Source organism: Lagopus muta, chromosome 1 (genome assembly GCF_023343835.1).
Source record: "Lagopus muta isolate bLagMut1 chromosome 1, bLagMut1 primary, whole genome shotgun sequence".
Classification (NCBI taxonomy): domain Eukaryota; kingdom Metazoa; phylum Chordata; class Aves; order Galliformes; family Phasianidae; genus Lagopus; species Lagopus muta.
This window is the reverse complement of record NC_064433.1, coordinates 15,974,072-15,992,746: the sequence shown is the minus strand read 5'-3', so window position 1 is coordinate 15,992,746 and position 18,675 is coordinate 15,974,072. Positions and strand designations below refer to the sequence as shown.

Sequence of the window (18,675 nt, the reverse complement as noted above, 5' to 3'; positions counted from 1 at the left end):
TTATCTGTCTCAAATTATCCTTTGCCTTCCTTCATTTTATTCTTTTTTTTAAATATTTCTATCTAAAGTGATGCAAATTATGCCAGTAGCTTTATTTGGTTTGGAGATGTATTGGATTGCTTTTTTTTTTTCTTTTTTTTTCTTTTTTAATATTATCCAGTTGAATTCAGTGATGTCTTTTCTCTCTCTCTTTCTTTCAGGTTATTTCTCTTCATCTTCTACTGTAGGTTGGGAAATTTCAGATGTATTTTGTTTCCATTGATCTATTTTGCCTAGTCACCATAAATTGCAATCTACTTCCTCTGCTGCATTTATTCCATCAGTAGTCTTAACTGGCAGTTTCTTTAGCAGTCCTTGCTCACGGAAGAGATTTTCATAGCTTTAAGCTACTTCATTTCTCTAGAGAGGAAATTAATTTGCACTTTAAACACAAGCAACACTTAGTCTCCATTCAGAAACTGGCAGAACTTATGCTGTGAGCTGCCTCAGATCTATCAGTATTTTTTATTTTATCCCAATTTGTTTTCTCCCTTTAATAAAAAAAGAATCTTGGTACTGGAACCTGATTTCAGATCCTGGAATTACATGTCCTTTCACTCAGGCCAAGCAAGAAAGAAACCTAGCAATTACTTTTGAAGTTAAAATCACTTGCTTTTCAACGCACTGATGCAGTATCACTTCCTCATTCAGCAGCTCCTGTTGGTGTGGGGAAAAAGAAGTAAAAAGCTTATAAAGAAGACTCTATAAAAGTGGAGATTGAAGTTTGAGCTATTATAAGCACTCAGATATATTTACTGAGTACAATAAAAAGCTACTACATAATATGAAAGTCTAGGAAGACACTTTTACAGTTCTAACCCTTAAGGTCCAAAGTGTGATTTCATAGAAATTCCAAAAGTACACATAAATGCTTCCAAGGGGACTTTTTTCAGCGAGTTTAAAACATAGCTGGCAATATTTATCAACAGATTGCCCATTACATGTATCCTTATACTAAATGGGCCTCCCGATCCCAAAACAAAGATGTCTGAAATCAAACATATTTATTGGAGCTGTATCAATGCATTCTGTATTAATGCAATCCACCTAGATGCCTTGGATGAGTTCCACAAAAGATCAGCAATTACAGGACATGTTCCTTTTTCTCCAACAATTTCTGAAATCTCAAGAGCTGGGGTGAAAACTGGTGTTGGCTTGTCTGTCAGAAAGGATCTATGTGAAAAGCTTAGAGAAATTTAGTGAACTGAAAACAATTATTTAGACTGCATTGTCAGAATATTCTCAGTCAATAAAAATTGATGCATTTCCCTTTAGATCTTCTCGATAATTTCAAACTGCTGTCTTAAAGAAACTTTCTGCATTGTGTCTACCTAATGACAGGATGCAGCCTGGAAGGCCAGCACTATCCTGGGTGCATCACAAGAGTGGTGGCCAGCAGGGAGAGGGAGGTGATTGTGCCCATCTACTTTGCCCTCATGAGGCCCCATCTGGAGTTCTGTGTCCAGGCCTGGGGCCCCCAGCACTGGAAGAATGTGGAGCTTTTGGAGGGGTCCAGAGGAGCACCACTGAGATGATCAGAGGGCTGGAGCACCTCTCCTGTGAATAAAGGCTGAGGGAGCTGGGTTTGTCCAGTCTGGAGAAGAGAAGGCTCCAGGAGGACCTCACTGCGGCCTTCCAGTACTTGAGGGAAGGTTATAAACAGGAGGAGAGCAACTTCTTACATGGTTTGATAGTGACAGGAACAGGGGAAATGGTTATGGGGGAATAATATGAATGCAGTTTCGTGCTAACTTGTGGTTTGAGAATCTGGGCAGCTAAGCAGGATGTCCCTTGAGCATTTCTCAGGTCCTGACTCCCAGCTGAAAGTTCCCAACAACATTTGGCAGTTTTTTCCAGGACTCCCAGAAATGCATGGCCCTGTCTGTGAAGTAGGAGCTTTCCCTTCCTTGCTGCCTCAAACAGATTCCACATACTTTGGATGTTACTTTAGCAAACCTTACCTTTACCATTATTTTTGGTCAGACAATGGGAAATTGTGTCCTGTAAATTTTTCTTGGCAGCCTATAATATTTATTTACATAACAAGTGGTAGGAAGAAAATCCCAGCATGAAGATCCCATTTTAAAACGAAGTAATTTGTCAACATTTATTTTTTCACTCATTTCAATTTGCATGCAAGGATACTAAGCTTTTTCTCTGGCTGTGCTACAGGGCTATAGTTTATTCACAGCAGGAAAGATAGCAAATATAAGCAGCAAGCTAATGGGCTGAGCCGCTATCTAGCTGCAGCTAAAGCATAGCTAAGTAAGGTTGGCGTTACAGTACAGTGCCTGCACCAAACAAGCCAATATGTGTCCTGCAGATTATAGCTTATTTGGTTCATGCGTGTTATAAAATCTGAACTTCAAGTGTGCATTTTTTAAATGCATTTGACAGAATTTATGTCTGTTCTTTCCAAGGTTTGTACAGAAATGTTTCAAATTAATAGAAATTGATTCAACTGACTTCAAAATATCACAATGGCAACAATGACATCTATACACGGGCTCACCCCCAGACTCCTGTAGTGTCAGTGGGGAGGCAGAGAAACCTCGAAGGTACCATTCACTTGGCACAGTTCAGAGCTCTGCTGGGATGCACAGGGAAGGCCACCAAGAAGGACCTGTTTCTCCCCACTGACTGCAAGAAGAGAGTGTGATAAACTCAAATGTAGAGGTCTGCATTTCTGACGCGGAAACTGGAAAGGTAACACCTTGCTCACATGTGACATGACAGAGTGGTGACTTAACCAGTGCTCTTATCCTTGGACATCCCAAGGATGGGCTAATCTCTCGACTCACTGCTTTTCTTGTGCAGCGCTTACTGGATTTGTGTATCCTTTGCTGGCCATTGTTTTAATGCTGAATTAATCTGCCAGCATGTTCTGTCTTACTTTCAGAGTTCTTCCATAAAGAAAAGGAGTTTCCACAAACACACACGTCCTTGAGGGGAAAAACCGGCTTGGTTCTTCTTGCTCTTTCCTGGATGATGAAAGAAGTACAGCCAGCATGATGTGAATTGCTCCTGCTTTTACACCACGAAGGATGACTGCACACCTTCACCTATTGGCTGGCCCTCTCCCTTGCAACATTCATGTAAGGTTTCTTGAGTAGCCTCCATGCTCAGAACATAATGACTGCTTTGCCTGTGCACCGAGATGTCTGCTGCCCCGTGTCTTGATGATAGCGAGACAAATGCACTCATTTTCAAACTTAAGAAGAAATTTTCCACAGATGCAACAATGACAAAATATCTGGGAAAACACAGAACAAGAAAACCTTTTCTTTACTGATAAGCAACTTATTTTAATCCTGCATGGAAAAGCTGAATTACTGATTTCCGTGTGGTCATACGTTCTGTAAGACTGCAACAAATCCTCATGGTTGTCTTAGGATACTTTTTCACACAGTCATGCAGGTACAGGATTACATGTTTTTCGCCAGCTACATATCTTGTTATTAGCTGAACTCTAAAAGGCTTCTGCGAGCATTGCTTTGAGTGGTGTTATTGACTTTATTTTTTTAGACCAAAAATAATCAAAAAATTGTCAAGCTGCCTTAGTTGCTAAAATGACATTTTATGAGTGAGATATCCAGCTAACTATTGATAAGCCTGGGCATCTTGTTACTTCATGTGAGCTGTCATGACAGCTACGTATTCTGTATTTTTGATGCTGTTAAAAGAGCGAGGAGAATTAATCAAACGGACTGTAGCAGGCACTGTTCACTGGAAATCTCAGTCCCTTCTGCAGGAAGATGAAAATGAATAACCTGAATGTCAGAATGCTCTGTCAGTCAGGATCCTCAATCTGATGATGAAGTTGTTCAAATACTTCAAGAGGTACATTGTCTCCATCCTTTTTAAAAATCAGAAATTAAAAGGAATATGGAATTATTATTACCTGGCTGATAACAAAGGCAGATGTCCAGTAGACATTTTGGCTCTTTCTGGCATATGCTTCTGGGCAATTCTGCTCTAGGAACAAAAGACTTTCTGTATATTAGCTCTGACTTCTAAGCTTGTGCCTGGACTGTAAGCTTCCAAAGATCTCCATACATAATGGTAACGATTAGAGACTTTAATTTTCTCTGTTGAGGACGTTTGTTCACAAGCATAAACCTGGAAGTCCAGTTCAAGCCACTGTGTTTACTGACAGTGCACATCTGTTCTCATCTGGAAGACTGCAGGAAACTCCTTTGGCTGAAGTAGTGAAAGCTTTGGAGCACTCGGAGGCATTCCCCATAGCATCACATCTCTCTTGGCCTCTTATTAATTCTGGCCCCTTGCCTTGACTCATTTGTGGGGTATGTGCAAAAGACTTTGAAGGTTAAAAGGTTCTTTGACATAAAGCCATAGCAATTTAATTAGTTACTCCAGTGCTGCCTCAGCTATGCTAAGCTTGAAAAATAAGATGGGATGCAAAGTTGTAGTTTTAACTTACAAAACCAGCAACCATCTGTAATTGTATTGCTCAGGAAATTCACTCTCCATCATGCAGAGAACAGAAGCACTGGAGCTGGAGTTTCTTCCCATGGCACGGCATGAACCATGCTCAAATGCCGGACTGGGAGCTTTTCCGTGCTTTTCCCATCTCCAAAGATTTAAAGCACTACAGAGCACTTCCCTCCCCTCCTCTCACCCCTGTTTGCAAGGAGGAAGGGAGTTGAAACAGATCAGATTTCTGGAAAGCTCTTGCTGTTGCATAAATGTAAGATAGTAAGAGCTGCTTTTGTACAAAAACGTGAACAAATGGCATTTGGCTGTGTCCCAGCGCACTCCTTGTGAGATTTTACTTCACCCATCTTCATCTCTTTTGCTTTTGGAAGTCTTTGAAGAATTGTTGATTTTCTTGTAGATTTTCTGCAGAATCTTCAGAAGATTACAGCAAATGGAGAGAACCAGATTTCATCCAGTGTGAGAGAACAGCACAATTACAACTCATCAGTAGTCCAGCACATAACAGAGAGGTTACCCACTGCATCCCATTGCCTCCTTTTTTGTTCCCCCGATGCTGTGTACTGTGTGAACTGTTAAACAGAGAAGCCAGGAACTTTGCCTTCTGTATCAGTAGGTTGTATATTTTCTCATCTGATCCATCCTGTTTTGAAAGTCTCACTGCCCTCCATAGTGGAAGGGACTTGAGCTCCCCAGATTAAAAGGGCATCTTTCCTTGCTTGCTAATCTAACCAAATCATCATTAAATTTCCGAATTTATTGCTCATTTTGCCACCTCATACCACTTCCCAACACTGAGCTGAAGCTTCCTCTCCTTCCTCACCAACTGCACAGATTTCTCTGCCACCTCTGTTCGCTTTACCCTTACTCGCTCCCCCCCACTGAACTCCACTGCTCGATCAAATTCATCTTCATTCTCTTTCTGCAGGAAACGCTCAGTGCCTTGCATTGTATATGGCGCATGCAGAGACAAACCTCTGGAAGTTGTCTGCCTCATTAACTTGCACAATCTGTAAGACACAAGGGCAGAGAGTTGTAGAACCATACCCAGGAACAGAGCTTTTCCAATGGCACTTGCTGTTGTGATAAAGAGTTTTGAGACCATAAAAAATAAGCAAACACACCAAAACCACACTGTGATGTATTACGCCACGTGCTTGATGAAAACAATAAAAAAGCTTTCCACTCTGTACAGCACTTCATAAATATGCATTTATTTCCTCATCTTTCATCAGTTTTACAGATGTAACCAGTGCCTCAGTGCTTATATTTGTCAGAAGCATACAATGGAACTTCAGATACTTTTATTATACAGTTCTGAAGTAAAAAACAAATTAATGGTCCTTTCCATACGGAACGGAGCAAAAAAAAAAAAAAAAAGCAATTAATTTCTTATAACATATTACAGCGTTACATAAGATTTCCAACTTACAATTCTATCCTATCCCGTGTATTTACATACTTGAGTAATTTGCTTACTATTTACATACTTCAAATACTGTAGTCATAAATCTGTTCATATTGTACATTCCTGTTTAAATTTTTGTTACAGAAATTCTTTAATGCATTTTAGACACTGCAATTTCAGTATTTCACATCATTTCTAGCAAATTACTGCCTGGTTTCACCAGTGATGTGTCCGGGTGCCTCCTTCCTAAGAAAATAGATATTACAAAGGAATTTTACAATATTCAGAACCTCAAGTTTTGAAAGAAAAAAAATATTGTTGAATGTGGGATGTAACAACAAGAATGTTATTTCCTGTTCTGTGTAGCATTATGCTTGGAATGACATTTTTCCTGAGATGTACAATTGTTCAATGTAAGGTGGTTGGTTGGTTCTGTTCTGAGTGAAATATTTCATGGAAATTTAAAACGTATGGAAACACCTGAAATGTTACATAAATGTTGGCCGTCTATTTACTGCAAATGATTCCTATCTGTACAGATATATAAACCTTATTTATATATCCATCTCTTATTTTCCAGAAAAATCTGTATCTATATAAATAAGCATCAATATTAGGAAACGTCTCACTTCCCTAAAAGCAATGTGCTCAAGTACAATATTCAACTTCTGACACAGACACGGTAGTAGAGGCGACCTCTGATGGTAATGCTTTAATCCAAGGGAAGTCAGAGACAGCTGCTGTATTGGGAAGACGTGGCAGACAACTTGCATGGACCCATAAGGAATTCTATGCATCCAGCCCCGTGTGTGCGATGCAGAAGCATCTGACGCTGCAGACAACTTTGGGTCAACTTTCCATGTTAGGTGTAGCTACCTAAATAACATCTCAATTAAAAAATAATTATTATAGAAATCTCTTACAACATTGTACATTTAATGCTGTGTGTCTTTTCTCTAGTTACAATAGTATGCTTTTCTATTAACAAATTAATATGAATACAAAGACTAAAGCAAACGGTCATACATTTCTTTTACTCTGTTATTAGTAGCTATTCTGTTAGGCACAATATGACGTTCTTTGTAAACATAAAGACAAATCTCCATACATCAGAGCTGTAACGTGAACTTACGGAAACCATTTACACACGTTTCAGAAACAGAGCCCCACTACAGACCCCAGGCAAGGTGCAGCAATCCAGGAGGCATCAACTTGTGGCCATCACAACTGCAAACCCCAGCTGCTGTCAGTGGGACAGAAGTGCATCCTCGTCAGCAAATCCTCCTGCTTCGGAATTAATTCCTTGCTTTCTCTTCTACCATAGAGTTCACATAATTTTAAAGCACGGATCTCATTATGACATGTATTGCATTCTTTTTACCCTGAAACAACTTATTATTTATTATACGGTTGATGTCAAGAACTAAAGCCCCTAAAATAAGTAATGTAACTAATATGTCTACAAAGCTTTCATCAAAATACATATCTATGTATTTTTAGGATCTTTAATCTTCCTTAACAACTCATAGGAGAATACCTCTTGAAAGAACTTCATTTCCCAAACTTAAAAGTGCACTATACTTTTTGTGTGACGCTGTGCTACTCTAGAACTGAACTGATGAATATTCAGAGCTTCTAATATCTTGCTTACTGCAAGTGTCACCCTTAATAACCCACGTGTTTATGGAAGGCACAAATTAACATGAGTTTAGTTAAGTCTAATAGAGAATTCTTATCTAACAGATTTCTTGAGAATAAATAGTGGACATAAATTGTGTAAGTTCAACGAAATTATTCTGAATCCCACGATTATTTCAAGAAACACTGCTTTCATTCTGCACAGTCACAGAGAATTTGTATTCTGCTCATGTTGTAAAAGTGAGCTGTGTGTACAGTTATGGGGATCCATCTCCTCACTTCTTCTGAATAATAAGAAAAAAGGTACTAAATTATTTAACAAATGAGCTTTGAACAGATATATTAATTTTCCTTTTCTAATACACTAGAAATAGAGAATAAGGCAACAACTGAGATAAAAATATATCTTGCTTTGTAAACCAAGCTTCTTAGTAAGATTCTTAAAAGTGAAATCTAATAATGAAAAACTGAAAGGCCTTGAAAGAAAGGCTTTAATTACTGTAACAATACCACATCTTCCATTCAATATTTTAAAAACACTCCAGAATATATAAAGAGGAACTTATCTTAGTGTCACTGATGAGTCTTAGGCATAAAGTCACTTCTTCGTATGGCTAAAAACCTACAACACCCAACAATGCTGAATAATGTTTAGAAAATGCCATCAATTTCCACTGCACCCTTTTATTTTCTTGTATCATTCTAACCTCACTCCACGGAACAATGAAAGATGGTATGAGAACATCAGCATCGTCCTGGTTATAAACAGACTCCAAACACAGGTCTTGCTGCCTCAAATGGTCTTTGTGACTGTGAAGAGCTTTGTTTTTCTCATCCAAAATGAGTAATTCCAACTGCCTGTTAAAGTCACGACATAAAAACAAAACAGTCACAAAATCATTCTGAGAAATTCTAAGACTCAGGTATGTATAAGAATTGTTCAACATATATTCAACTCCATTTCACCAAATTATAGGAGGGGAAAAAAGAAGACAATTATGTGATAGACTTCTGAATTAATTTTTCGTGCTGAACAAAGAAGTTCTCTTTTAACTTAGATTCATTCATTACTCAATATCCTTTTTTGTCCATTCCTTTGGTATTCTGTTCTCATTTTCCAAATTCCAACAGGATTTTAATGGTCATCTCAATTCAAATGGAAGAACAATGAGCTGAAATCACAATCATAACAACAGATGCCATAATACTGCAGAACACGTTGGTCTTAATAATTTCTGGATCTTCATATTCATTTCTTGTAATGATTGGGGGCATCTGCAAATGCAAACTTCAGTCTGTAGGCCTCTGCTAGGAGTACACTGATTTCTTCATTTCCCCAGTGTGCTGTGGGCAAACTCTGTAAAAATATCAGCAATTCCTAGTTGGAGAGAGAGAAAAAAAAGGAAATCGATATATATTTGCAAATACAAGTGCTATAGCTATATATACATATATATATACATATTTAATAGCTATTTATTATAGAATGATTACTTACATGCATGCAGCACCTCAGTATCCCAAACAAACCTGAGATCCCCTTAAGTGATTTTTCTGTAACTTTTATAGCAAGAAATACTTGCTATTCAATCTTTCAGTTCAGAAACAAGCTGTAGGTTGTATTTATCTACAACTGTTTTTAAGTCTTCAGAAATAAAATAAAATAAAATAAAATAAAATAAAATAAAATAAAATAAAATACAAGAGGAATAAATTCAGTTTCTTTGTGCAGCATGAGAGTGAAAGAATTGATAATCTCTCAAAAGTGAGAGCTAGGTAGGCTGTATTTACTGCATTTGCCCTTATATGAGTGTACAGTAGCAGTGCCCCTGACCAAGGTTGGGAATCCCTTGTTGTGTTCAAACAAACAAGAACTCACATGAACTGATTTTGAACCATCGTGTTATGCTTCTAAAATGAAAACAGTGTTATCACTCCCATTTTACAGCTTCTAATTGAAATACAATTCTTAGAGGTTGGAGCACACACAAAACTACCAGAAATTCAGTTCTGAGCTAAGTCCAAAATGGTTTAACTCAGGACCAGTCTCTTCTCAGATTTATCATATTTCCTACATGGTTTTAGCCCCACAACACTTCTTACACACCTGCCAGGTCCAACCAAGCTCTTGAAGTTTTCACATATTTTGTGTACAGGTCCTCCTGCATTTAACTGGAAGACAGACTGTAACTTGCAGTTTGTAACAACTGTGACCCAGATTGTTGTATATCCCATGCTAGGTCTGAACAAAATGCACATTTACATTTCCTCTTTAACAAACCATAATATATTCATTTAATGTTTAATCCCTAAGTGTTTCTATAACCTCTCTACCAGGTGGGTGAGGCAGACAGCCACAGATAAAACCTGGTTGCTGGCTACCCCACATGTCAATGTCAGATCTAATGTTTACTTAGTAGGCCAGGTTAGTCCAGTGCATGAACAAAAGTGTTAAAATTCTCTTCCCTAATTAATCTTTTTACATCCAAACATGAAGAATATCTGGCTTTTTCCAGGCCGCTACGTATGCTATGCATATTGTACAGTGAGGAAGAGTTATTAGTCTAAACTAATTTATTTCAATGAGGATGCTGTTACTATACTGTTGAAATTTCATAAAGAAAAACAAGTTCAAATGAAAATCTGTATTTATTTTAAAAAGGTCCTAAAATGTGGATTCTTGTTTTCACAGGGCATATGTTTCACTGCAGCAACAATAAATATATGCAACCTCCTACAGACCCAATCTGCAGGACTGTAGTTCTATACTGAGCTATGGTGGTGCAGAGGGATCAATGACTGCACTTCAAAGGATCCCTTGAAAAGATTATTTCTATCCCATTTCTGATTGACAAAAGGACATTCTATCTGTCTATCTTCTTTTTTCTTCTATCTGTCTATCTGTCTTTCAATCCAAAGTATTGTTGGCCTCCAGAGTTGCACAACTGCATGCATTCTTGAAATTATGATTGATCACAAAGTCTGAAACTCTTGACAAAAACGTGCCAATCACTTCAAACATTTTCATCTTCCCTGATATTCTTTGGAGAAGTAGAACTATTTGATGAAGAACTAGTTTAATATTTCTATTATAAATTGCAAATATTCATAATTATTTTCATCATAATCAAGTACAGAAAGAAATGGCAGAGTAATCTATTGACTGTCAAAACCCATTTACCTTCAAGCAAGCATTTTGTCAGCGTTATCAGGGGGAAAAGATCATTCCTTAACTGCTCAAACGCAAAGAATGAGCAGTGAACATGTGTTCCAAATCCAAGGGGGCTAACTAGCCAACAAAATGAAACGCTGCTTGGTGATTTACTAAAAATAAGGCTTATGTATCTGTGATCTACTACTTTAATGAGCTTCAGAAGCGTCTGAGGTAGAAACACATTCTTCAGCTTGTTGAAAACACAAAGTATTTGAAAGTGCAAAGCAGAATTTTGAAACAAATACGGAATATACAGCATGCTTAAAAATGAATAAATAAGTAAGTAACACCAGGAGAAAACTCTCCATAGTCCTAGGTTCTGAAGAAAAGAACAAACATATGCTAATCAATACCTGCAAGAGTCCATGACAACATGACCTAAAGCTGCTCAATTTAACACTGTACACTTGCAAAAGAGCAAAGATGACCATATGAACGACTCAAGAGTATTCATTCAATTTTAATTATCATTCTTACAAATAAGAAGATCCATTTGAATCCTCGTGCAAATAAGGCATCCATGCTAACTGGTTAAATTTGCTTTCCTATTTACTTCCAGAATTAACATATATGAGACACAGTTTGAAATACGCTGAATTGGGGACTTGGGTTAATGCTTAACACAAAAATATACTGCTGACAAACTGCCTGGTATATTTCAGAGCAAGAAAACTAAGTTAAAGAAAAAAAAGAAAGAAAAAGCAGTATTTGTAAAATATCTCAGCAAGATTTTTATTTTTTTCTGCCTAATATTGTACTTAGCTGGGGAATCTGCCAGATACTTTCTGGTTCCATTGAAATGACTCACCAACTATCAAGGCTAAAGGGATGAAAAATATCTTGATCTTCTTTTCATACTTAATATACTTGCTTCAAATTACAACCACTTATCTGAGTAGACCTGATCAGCTCCATTTTTTTGTGAAAATTATCTAATATGTCCATATGTGCAAACAATCATTAATGCCAAATTTTACTTTCTTTTACAAGCAAAAATGCCCATTTCTCCCCGCACACCCACTTCTAGTGATCCTAACCTGCAGAGTTAATTATGTAGCAGCTCATCAAAAATTAGCTGTTAAGGCAGCAATGTTTTAATAGAAGCACTAGTGACCAAAACCACAGTTTAAAATTAAGTACTTAAAATAACATCACTTAACTGTGGCTTTTAATATCTTTAAATAAAAACAGTTGCCATCCTTTTCAAAGCATTTAAGATAATCTGAGTTGTCAGATTTAGTTGTTAGATTTGGATGTAAGATGAAGCTGGCCTCCATCTTTCCCCAGATATCATTTTAACATCTTTCATGTTACTGCATGCAAGAAGATTTTAAAGTAGTCTGAACACTCTCAGCACTTAAAGTTTTCCTAATTCGGTGGTTATACTGTTAGAAGTCAGTGAGTATTCACAGCCCAGTGACGTGTGCCACACACAAGACAACCGATGCTGCATAAAACTTTACTCTGCGTGACCTGCATGCATTTGCTCTCCAGCAGTGTTTAGGAGTTGTTCATAACCTAATTTACCTTTTTTCAACACTGACTGAAGTCTAACACTGAGCTGTTATAACAACCATCTCTCAGGACTGACGTAGGTAAACTGGCAATCCCAAGAGCCAGAGCCAGAAGCTGCTATACTCAACTATCAGCTGAAGACTCTGCTAACTTGGGTCAGCTGTGAAAAGGGCCCACGTGGAGAACTGCAGCAGCAGTTATCAGTGGGTAACAGCCATATTCTCCATCACTTTATCAGATGTGTTACATTCATGTAAAAGAACCACAACACCTCTTTGCGAATATCAGCTTTAATACCCCTTTGCAATGTCACAAAAATAACTGTGACAATAATGCCACCTAGTCTTCATACAGGGCTTTTGAAATGTAAAGATTTTCACATCCGTATTTCTAGATCCCTCAGATAAAACTAAGGACAGCAGAAACTACCTTGCCCAAGGGCAGCCAGCAAATCATCAGCAGAGCTGGGGTTTCCAAAATCCCACTCCAAAGTTTGCTTATATTTTAGCTGTATCTCCAACAGATACGTCCTAAATTTCACCCCTTACATTTGGGAAATAGCGCACTCAAGTTTCACCTGCACCAAACAGCCACCCTCATCTCCTGAGCTAAGGCCTACGCCATCAGCTCGCCTACCAGCACAGCTCCAGTTGCATCCATTTCCCTCCTCATGGTGCACTGCGGAGCGGCACTTCCAGCCTCCCTCTCTTCCTCCTTGCCATTCTGGCAGTGGCAAGTTTCTTCCCTATTGGGAAAGGATTGGGAAACCAGCAGCTACTTTCTGATCTTCGGTGTAACTGTTCAATTTAAACATACAACCAAAAACCCTTAAAAATAAAACTCTTACAAATTACTTCCTGTTTATTTTTATCTCTCTTTAAGGTATAGGCAAAAATAAGAGTGTTAAAAACTGTAACACTGCAGAGAATATGAGATGACGGTGATTCCCTTATTGCCTATTTTGATTGACCAAGCCAGCTTTGGGAATTAAGAAGCCCCTGCGCAAGAGCAACATTTGGAGGAAAGATGTAGAGGAAGTCTGAGGTGCTACATAGTTTTGCTCCTCTCCCCCCCCCCCAAGTACAAGAAAAAACATTGCTCTAGCTCTGTATCTAGCCTTGTTCTCAGCAGCAGATTGCATTGCAGACCTCCTGGGGTCCCTTCCATGCTGAAATTTTCTAGTATTTTATTTTCTAAAGGACACGGGCTTAATTAGAAAAGAAATCCAAAAGCACGATAGAAGAATGCTAAGTATACTTAACTCACAAACAGAAGAATATTCAGTCCCAGAATATAATGCAGTACACAATTAGGAAAGAAACACGGGCAGAGAAAATACACTCAGTGTAATCAACGAAGCTACCACGAAACAAGGAAATTGATAACTTTTTTCCTGTATATGGATTTTGTAGCATACAGTGCAGTCGCTACATATTTTATCCTTTTTCTTCTGTTTGTGAATGCATCCCAGTGTTTTTCCACCCCCTAGAACATTGATTGTTTGTAGCAAAATTTTTGTTCCATTTGCAGAAGAGGAACTGTGTGATAGCCTCCCATGTATTAACCTTCTTCACTATTACAGGTATGACTTGTCTGCTGTTTTCTCTCCAAGAAAAGGAAAAAAATGACTCCTTTAAAACAATGTATAAATTTTTCAAATTATTTCATAACAAAATATGCTTTGTCTTGTTCTTCTTTAAGGCTGAATATTCCCTGGGTTGGGAAGATGCAATTTGTTTACAGAGGTGTCCACAGTGCCCATCTCCGTTTTAGTCTGTCGCCCCTAACAATTACAATGTGCTTCTTCACTTGCAAGCTGAGGGTTTTGTGTTTTATTGGTTTTTCAGTTCCTACATCTCCTCTTTGTATCTAATGCTCACCCTCAAAGCTTGCCTTAGGAAGGAGACAACAGCTCTGTTGTTCATGGCCTGCTGCAGAGATCCCAGCTAGCTGATTACAATAGCAGCTAATATGTGCCATAAACAATGGCAGCCACTAACCCACTTCTGCTTCATGCATTCTGATGAAGAGCTGAACTCATTGACGGCTCCCTGCTAGGGCCTGACCTCCATACTACTGCCACACACACCACTTTTCCTTGAAGCCCAAAGATCACCTTGCCTCTCTCAGCCACTGAGTTCCTGGTGCAGTTCCTCTGTAACATCCCATCTCCTGCTCTACAAGGGGAGCGTTCCTGAGCCAGCACCAGCACCATTGTGCAAACTTCCAAACAAGCACTGCACAGTTATATCAGTCAGCCCGAAGGGACGAGAGAAGCTGCCAGGGACTGGGCTCCCTGCACAACAAAGAGATGGGCATCCAGATCCACCTTGCAAAGATGAAAGGGAAGGTGATGTCTGCCAGTCTGGGTCTAACAACAGGAGCTTTCTCTCCAATTCCTTTTGCTTATTGCTGTGACCCATGTCTAACTTAACTGAACACAAAAAACAGTAACATAACAGTTTTTATTTCTAGCTAATACAAAGCAGCAGTAGCTAAACTCAAACTCAGACACACTGAGGAAATTAATAGTTAGTTTTTAAAGTCAAAATTGAGAACTAGTCTGATAATTTAACAAATCAAGGCAATCCTGAAGTATAGTACTTTTCTTCTGGAGTTGTTAATCCTTCCTGCTGCTAACTGCAACGTAATTATAGTATGAATACTTCTGTTCTACAACAGCTCCATTTTGCACTGATAGGCAGAACCTGCAATCTTACCATGTTTTATGATCAGAAATTTAACAATATTAGACTTTATGATAGCATAGAACGAAATGGAAGGTAAATTAACTTTATATATAATTTTTCACTATTTAATAAGGAATTGCTAACAGCTATGAACAAGTGCTGTATCTGTTACACAGTACACAAACGTATGGAACACTGCAAAATTGATGCTGGCCATTTGATTAAACTGCTTCTTTATGAGAGTTACATGCATCCTAAAAAGTTGTTCCTGTAATTTTAGAACACAGCATTTACTTTCAAAGAACAACTGAAGTGCGATACTACTTAAAATTCACTTAGAGGAAATACTGAGTCAAGCTAAGGAACAAACTAATTGGTGTCATAAAATACGCTCATTTACTTGTTTAGATAATACAAAACAGAAATAAGCATATACACACATGCACACATTCAACAAAATTCTATATCCTGTTACATTTTATGGGGAGTTCTGTATTGTAGTGCTAGAGACAGCCAGAAAGGGACAACAATTCAACTTTGTTGTTTTTTTTTTTTTACCAAACAGATGTAATCACCATGCAAACAAAATGAATTCTTAATATGAGAATGTTCTAATTCTTTTTTTTTTCCTTTCACAATGCACATATTTGGGATTGCCAAGTGAGAAACACAAAGGTGGCATGGATGGCCAGTACCAAGTGGGCATCCCATCCTTTGACTCCAACTCTCTCCTGTGCTGCACTATGAAGCAGAAGGACAGATGTGCCTGGCTGAGCCCCTGCAACTGCTGCAGTTGCCAGGTGGGTCATGAGCTGCCCTGGCCTCTGATCCTCTTCCCAGAGGATCCCAGCACATCCTGCCCAGCTCTGTCAATGCCCTCTTCCTCCAGCCTGTTATTAGAGTGGAAACAAATGCACAGACTGGTGCCATGAAAACATAAGTGCAGTGCACACTGCTGAGTCTCACTGACCTTCTTCTGCCTTACCAGCTGCTTTTCCTTTCTCTCTGCCACTTGCTGTTTATATGTAATGCAGCAAATAAGTAGGACTTGAGCTCTAAGGTGAGTTCTTTTTTCTTTCTTGAGTACTGTAGTTCCTCTTTCAATATGCTCAGCATTTTCCTTATGCATGCTGCCACTTCTCATTTCTCCAGCTGTCTCTGCTATCTTGGGTTGCAAATAATGAACTATATTTCTGGAGTGCTGCAATTCTTATTAATTACCTATATCTCAGAGTAAGAGAAACCATTTCATTTATATTGGCACAGCTGGAATTGAGAACGCTGAGATTTCAAAATCCAGTATTAAACAGATACTAGGAAGAAGTAACTTAAACTGCAGTTTAAGAAACGCTTCCTGCAGATACAAGTCAAGAGGCTTCCATGGATCCAGATTCTTCTGCAGTACAGCTGATTGCTTCCTGATGTGGAATGTGATAGCTGAGATATCTCAAAACATTTGAGTTTGGTCACTGGAGTCTCACAATTTCAAGCAATATGGGTGAACTTAAAATTTTTAGAAGACAATGGGGAAACACTGGTTTATCTGTCAGCTGGTAGGAGCATTTAAGTTTAAGCCTGCACTAGACCCAGTCTGAAGGACTTAGGAGATGCACATTCTTGACATGTCATAAATCAGTGAGACATAAAAGTTCGCATTCTGTCAAATAACAATTTGAGGGGAAAAAAAACTGAATTCAGTATTTAATAGTGAAAATTAGAGTATTAATAGTGAAAATTGAACTTAGTATATTAAATACTAAAATATTTTTTCTTGTACATTTATTGCTCAGTAACTAAATTATCCTTTATTATGCAATAATGCTTATTTAAGTTAATTTTGACCTTGCTTTTCTGCACCATCTTAGCCAACAGACTAGAGCTTAAAGAAACCAGAACAGAATGAAGCCAACCACAGACAAACAGGTTATTCAAAGCTCTAAATGGATACTTTAAAAAAAAAATCTGAACAGGGTAAAAGCCCCTTTTTCTCCTGCCATCAGTTTATTTCCAGTAACACAAGTGAGTGGTAATTCTGAGAAGATACATAGAATCACAGAATGGATTAGGTTGGAAGGGACCTCAAACCCACCCATCCCCAACCCCTGCCCTGGGCTGGCTGCCCCCCACCAGCTCAGGCTGCCCAGAGCCCCATCCAACCCAGCCCTGCGTGCCTGCAGGAATGGGGCACCCACAGCTCTATGGGCAGCTGTGCCAGGGCTTCACCGCCCTCTGAGTAAAGAACTTCCTATTAAATGCACATTGAGAAATAAATAATAAATATATTTTATTTGTTGAATGCATGATTTAGTACTAAAATGACATCAGTCCTGCTGCACTTTCTTAGTCTGAACTAGGAGTCATACAATTTAACTTGTTATGCATCTTTAAAATTACTTGTGATCTGAGATACGCAGCTACAGACAAATCCACCGCACTGCTGAAAGCATTAGTAAAGCCAGTCTTATGCAATTGACTTCTTTGACATTAATTAGTTTGAAAATCTTCCCAAGTTCTCTAACAACTCCTTTCCAAGTGTGAAGAAATAACAATAGTCAGATAAGGCTCAGCTGTCATATCCCAAAGCTGGTCAATAGGTAGGGCTGACAGCTCTCACGCGAGTGAAAAACAGGCGGTGACGCTTCACCTGAACAACCTCCTGTTAATCTTCTGAAAACATACAGAAGCATGCTGTCATAATTAATTTCAGATTCCTAAGAAGAACTTAATAGAAACCCACCTTAACAATCTAAAAATGAAAGCCTGTGAAAAGTTAATGGTCTTATCATTTCCCTTTCATGTTTTGCCTTCTGCAACTGCTCAAAAGGAGTCTTGGATTCAGCATATTAAAAGCATCAGAACAGCAATTAAAGTCCTGTTTCATCCGGTAAGGTTCTGTTCTGCAAGCCATTAGCATTCTTAATTGGTAATCATAAAATATGTGGTTTTAAAGAACTATGTCAGGGAAGCTGAGCTCCTTTAACTGAAGAAAAGATTTACATCTCCATTTTCATTTACAAGGGTTAACAGTTAACAGGATAGATATAAAAATATATAAATTATTATGCCAAAAATGAGCGTATGGAAGGACTGCCTTTTAGCTAATGCTGTTCTCAAATGAAAACAGAAAACAAAACAGGAAGTAAGCCCACTCCCTAAATCCTGTGTCAGGAAACAAATTTTCAAGCTAGATAATTTTCTTCTAGAAACTTATCATCTACAGGTGTGCTTCAAAATTGTATTCAGGTTAAACAGGAGAAATTAAGGTACTGATAAAGAAGGTTCAATAATGAAGGAAGAAGAGGAAGTCATCTGATTCAAACAAAGATGTAAATTCAGACTTCTGCACAAAGCAGAACAGTCCACAACTGTTCTGATTATACCTTTTGCCTTTACTTTATGAAATAATGCTGGAGTATTTGGAGACATGTATTTCTTACATCCTGAAATATAAATAGTATCCAAAATAAACGCCTGAGCTCGACAGTGTGACAGCAGCTACACGCACAAAGAAGCAAACCAAGAAAAAAAGGATGAAAATCAGAAGTCATCCTATTAAAAACAAACAAAACCCACCCAGACATAGAATCTACTGTACTTATCAAGACGGCAGCAATTATAGTGCAATTTCATTTCTGAAGTGATTAGCAATGAGTCAGATCGTTGTTTTTTTTTCTCAGTAGTCAAGCAAGATTAAAAAAAACTGTACAACAGATTCC

General features: G+C 38.2%; 1 protein-coding gene across 1 annotated transcript in view; it reads right to left on the bottom strand.

Moving 5' to 3' along the window:
• Positions 1-8,013: 8,013 nt before the first annotated feature.
• The window catches only part of TBC1D22A (TBC1 domain family member 22A), a 153,514-nt gene continuing 142,852 nt past the window's right edge, over positions 8,014-18,675 (bottom strand). Inside the window, exon 13 of the mRNA XM_048933214.1 lies at positions 8,014-8,918. Within this exon, the coding sequence (XP_048789171.1) occupies positions 8,790-8,918 (129 nt within the window). The 3' untranslated portion in view covers positions 8,014-8,789. The remainder of the gene's footprint in view (positions 8,919-18,675) is intronic.